Source organism: Limulus polyphemus, unplaced genomic scaffold (genome assembly GCF_000517525.1).
Source record: "Limulus polyphemus unplaced genomic scaffold, Limulus_polyphemus-2.1.2 Scaffold40, whole genome shotgun sequence".
In the NCBI taxonomy this organism is placed as follows: domain Eukaryota; kingdom Metazoa; phylum Arthropoda; class Merostomata; order Xiphosura; family Limulidae; genus Limulus; species Limulus polyphemus.
The window spans coordinates 273,071-277,190 of NW_013665650.1; the positions used below are offsets into that span (position 1 = coordinate 273,071).

The 4,120-nt window shown below is 34.3% G+C and overlaps 1 protein-coding gene across 1 annotated transcript in view; it reads left to right on the forward strand.

The window, feature by feature from the left end:
- The window catches only part of LOC106461620 (potassium voltage-gated channel protein eag-like), a 143,173-nt gene extending 140,853 nt beyond the window's left edge, over positions 1 to 2,320 (forward strand). The window contains exon 10 of the mRNA XM_013921462.1: positions 1,136 to 2,320. Coding sequence (XP_013776916.1) covers positions 1,136 to 2,320 — 1,185 coding nt within the window. The remainder of the gene's footprint in view (positions 1 to 1,135) is intronic.
- The last annotated feature ends 1,800 nt before the right edge of the window (positions 2,321 to 4,120 follow it).

Below are 4,120 nucleotides of genomic sequence, written 5' to 3' on the forward strand. Positions count from 1 at the left end.
TATTTCAAAACTAGATACAATGTTTTATATAAGAACTCGGATAATTTTTTTTTTTTGCTTTAGAGGCTTTACACACAATATCAACTCAATTTTTATTTTATTATTGTAACCACAAAGTTTTCACCAACTCATATATATATATATATTACAGCAAAATGTCTGTCTGTCACGCTCTGTATCTCCTGAACGGTTAATCGTACAAAACATTATATACCAAAACGCTTATTTTCAAGAGTAAATTACAGGAAAGTTAGTAATTTTTTGCATTTCCTAAAATTTGATATTGATATTCAACATCAATCCGTCAGTGCTGAAAGGTCAATTTGAGAAAAAACTTATTAAGAACAAAAATGTTTCTTTTTGTGAGGACTTTTCACGAAAAAGGAGACTTTCTCCGTCGACAGATTGCAAGAAATATTTTCGAATATCGCATAGAGAGAAGAACGTGTTTGAGTATATTTGTTGTTATTCTTGTTTTGTTTTTTTCATGTCGGTATTATATTCGTTTGAGTATATTTGTTGTTATTCTTGTTGTTTTTTTCATGTCGGTATTATATGCATGCATGATATTATTATACCATGTCGAATAAATTTGATTTGAATTAAACTGACTATATCCCCTTCGATGCTTCTTATAGAAATGACAATGTCAAAATGTGCTCACTTCCATAACGGTCTTTCCTTGCGCTCAGTAAAATGACAAGAAATGGTGGCATCCAACGGAAAAAAATCCCAGCGGCTACTTAGCAAGACTGAACGCTTTGTTGTGCTGGATGCACCTACTGGATCGAAAAAAAAATATTTTTGTCAACAGTTCATTATATTCAGCCTCCTTTGCTTAAATGACAAAAGACAGTTGTAAACGGAACACAGGACAATCATATTGCGTATACGCTCCGATTCGAGGGATTGGGTTGCTGCACATGTTATATTTATTCATCACTATTTTTAGGAAAAATCATCGTTGAATTGTTTCAACAGGCATCTGCTAGTATAAGATATTTTCTATGCTGCTTTGGTTGTGATTTCCTTTGTAATTTATATTGGTGATATTTTAGAGGTTTAATATTTTTACGTTTATAGCTATTATGTAACTATTTTTCTATAAACTTTACGCTTTGCATTATTTTCCTAGTTGATCTTTCGTAAGGTAGCTGACGTTAAGAGGGAGAAAGAATTGGCGGACAGACGAAAGAATGAACCTTCCCAAGACCTCTCTCAGGATCACTTGGTTCGGAAACTGTTCAACCGATTCAAGAAGAACGGTCCAGAAAAGTCACCACCTAGTGCCAATCAAGTGGGAGCATTACCTGCACCTGACGTGGAAAAGGGAGAGCGTTCCTCAGCCACCATTAATGAAAACGGAGGAGAAAAATGTAAAAATTCTACAATTAAAGTATTTAGTATCTCCGAAGCTGGGGAAAGAGTAGAAAAGCCAGAAAGAACTACAAAATGGGGTGCTTTGAAAGTAGTCAGCAGTGATCACGAAGGAAAGAATAATAAAGAAAACGAGGTTAGCTCTGGAAGTCAAACGTCTACTAAAGGAGGAGAAGTTACGGCAAAAAAGAATGAACCTCCTTTTGTAGCTAAAGACTCAAAGCCAGTATCGGGAATAGCAAATAAAGGGCTTGGAAAATGGTCCAAGATCCTGGGTAGTCGTCAGGAAACGATTGAAGAAGTTAGTGAACCAGATTCCCACCAGGCTACTCCTAAACGAAAAAACGCGGAGTCATTTATTTATGGACATCCCAGTGATAATACTCATAGCAATATAAACGGTTACCAAAGAAATCTTCATGTTGAAGATCAGATATCTATTAACAAAGAATCTAATGACGACAGTGGTAACTTTAGCGGTGAAATATTTGCCCCTCGTAGCATCTCGAATACAGATTATCAGCAGATTGTAGCTAACCTGGTAGACTTGCGAGTGGATCTCAGAACTGAAATTAGAAAAATAAGCAATAAAATGACTCGCATAGATGAGCAAATGACAGAACTATTAAGTCATTTTGCCCATAACTCTGGGTCTCCCAGTAGCCCAACCCCATTTTCAAAACCTGAAAATAGCTTTAGCTTAGAGTTCAAACCTTTGAAAGGATCTCAGAATTCTTCAGAACATTTCAAACGCATTTGCAGTCATCATGGATCCTTCAAGAGAAAAAGCGTTCACGGAAAGTCGAAGACAAAGTCTCTTTCACCACGAACCTGCTCTTCAGACTCAACAGTGCGAGCAATGCTAGAAAACGAAATAGCAGAACAAAGAATAGATAGCAATAATTCTCCGACACAACAATTAGAAATTAACGAAGAGGAGTAGATTTAATTGTTGGTAATTCATCTTATCCCTATTGTTATTGCGTAAAAAGTAATTTATCCTTTTATATAAAGAAATGCTAGAATTAACTCGACTTTCAACTCGTTACTTAAAAGAAATACATGAATTGGCTAATGTTAATAGTGCTTTCTTTGCATTGCAGTTGTACTGTAAAAAAAGAACTATTTCTATATCTCCATTTGTCTTTAGAGAAAGGTGTTAGTGAATTTTTGACATTAGCAGTACTCAAGTATAATGAACATCATTTCTTAATGTTCTTCCACATCTGCCTTGAATATATTGTAAATACACTAAAATTATTTGTTAAAATTTGTACATTTTCATTGCAAAATATAGACATGAATGTTTATTCTTTTTACTCCTTAAAGGAGTGCGGATGTAGCAATATGTATTGTGCGCAAGAACATGCAACTCCTATGAAATTAATTGTGAAGACGAAGGTCAAAGTGAGTAAGCTAAACACTCTCTTTTCTTAATTTTTTTTTGATATTTCATTTGTTTGAATCATTCGAACCCGAATATGTAAGTCGGAATTTTACTTATACGAAGACTGAATGTTTTAAATTGTGTCCTGGTAAGCATTAAGAGATTAGATTATATAGTATCCATTAAGTTCAGTGTGGTTGACTGTTTAATATTTTTGTCAGTCTTGTTGTACGAATTACAGGTATGACCAAGCAACTTAGTCTAAATATTAAAATACTGCACATCAGTCATCATTATTTCCATCTTGTCTGTTAACAGAGGTCATAGAAACATTCCTCGCCGATCTGAAAGTTAAACATGTATAAACTTTAAGGTAAGAGAAATTAAGTTAGTTTGCTACGTTTCACTAAGTTAACTCAGCATCATAAAGCATACAGGTCACAATCAAACCCATCAAAGAATATAAGTATCTAACCTATATAAAAGCCAGTGTGTGTCACGTCACATCACGCTTAATTTCTTAAAATATTTTTATTCACTAAAGAACCAGTTACAGAAAAAAAAAGCCTTATAGAATAATAGCATATTTGAAGTTATCTTCATTGTGAAGTAGGGTCCACATTATTAAAATTACTTTTCCTAATTTTCAATATTGAGGCATCCCTGTTGCACCATTTCGGAAAAAAATAATTAATGACTAGAGTACAACAAAGGGTACTATCAACTGCTTTACATACTTCCTTGATGACACATTTATAGGTTTTCTGATCCAGAATCGGTAGAGCCCTTTGACGACTCTATAAATGGGATTTTACTTACAATTCAGTTCAACAAAGAAGTAGACAAAAATGGTTCTCGTTCGCTTTTAATTCTATTAGTTACGAAAGGGAAACATTATTTTCTTACATTTGTATTTAGGAAAAGCCCACATACGGGATTTGTATATTACTTCATTATTCACCCACGATAGGAACCAAACACTTAGTATTGTTAAATCTCTTTATGGTAGTGCAAAGTCTTTCCATAATTCAGGCAGGAGTCTAGACTTGGAAAAACGAGATTCATTTGATAGTTTTACCACATAAAAAGCCCCCCAGTGGCAGAGCGGTATGTATGCGGACTTACAACGCTAGAAACCGGGTTTCGATACCCGTGGTGGGCAGAGCTTTGTTCTTAACTTCAAACAAAAAAAACCACATAAAAACTATCCCACAGAAAAACGAGATTCATTTGAGAGTTTTACCACATAAAAAACTATCCCACAGAAAAACGATATTCATTTGAGAGTTTTACCACATAAAAAACTATCCCACAGAAAAACGACATTCATTTGAGAGTTTTACCACATAAAAAACT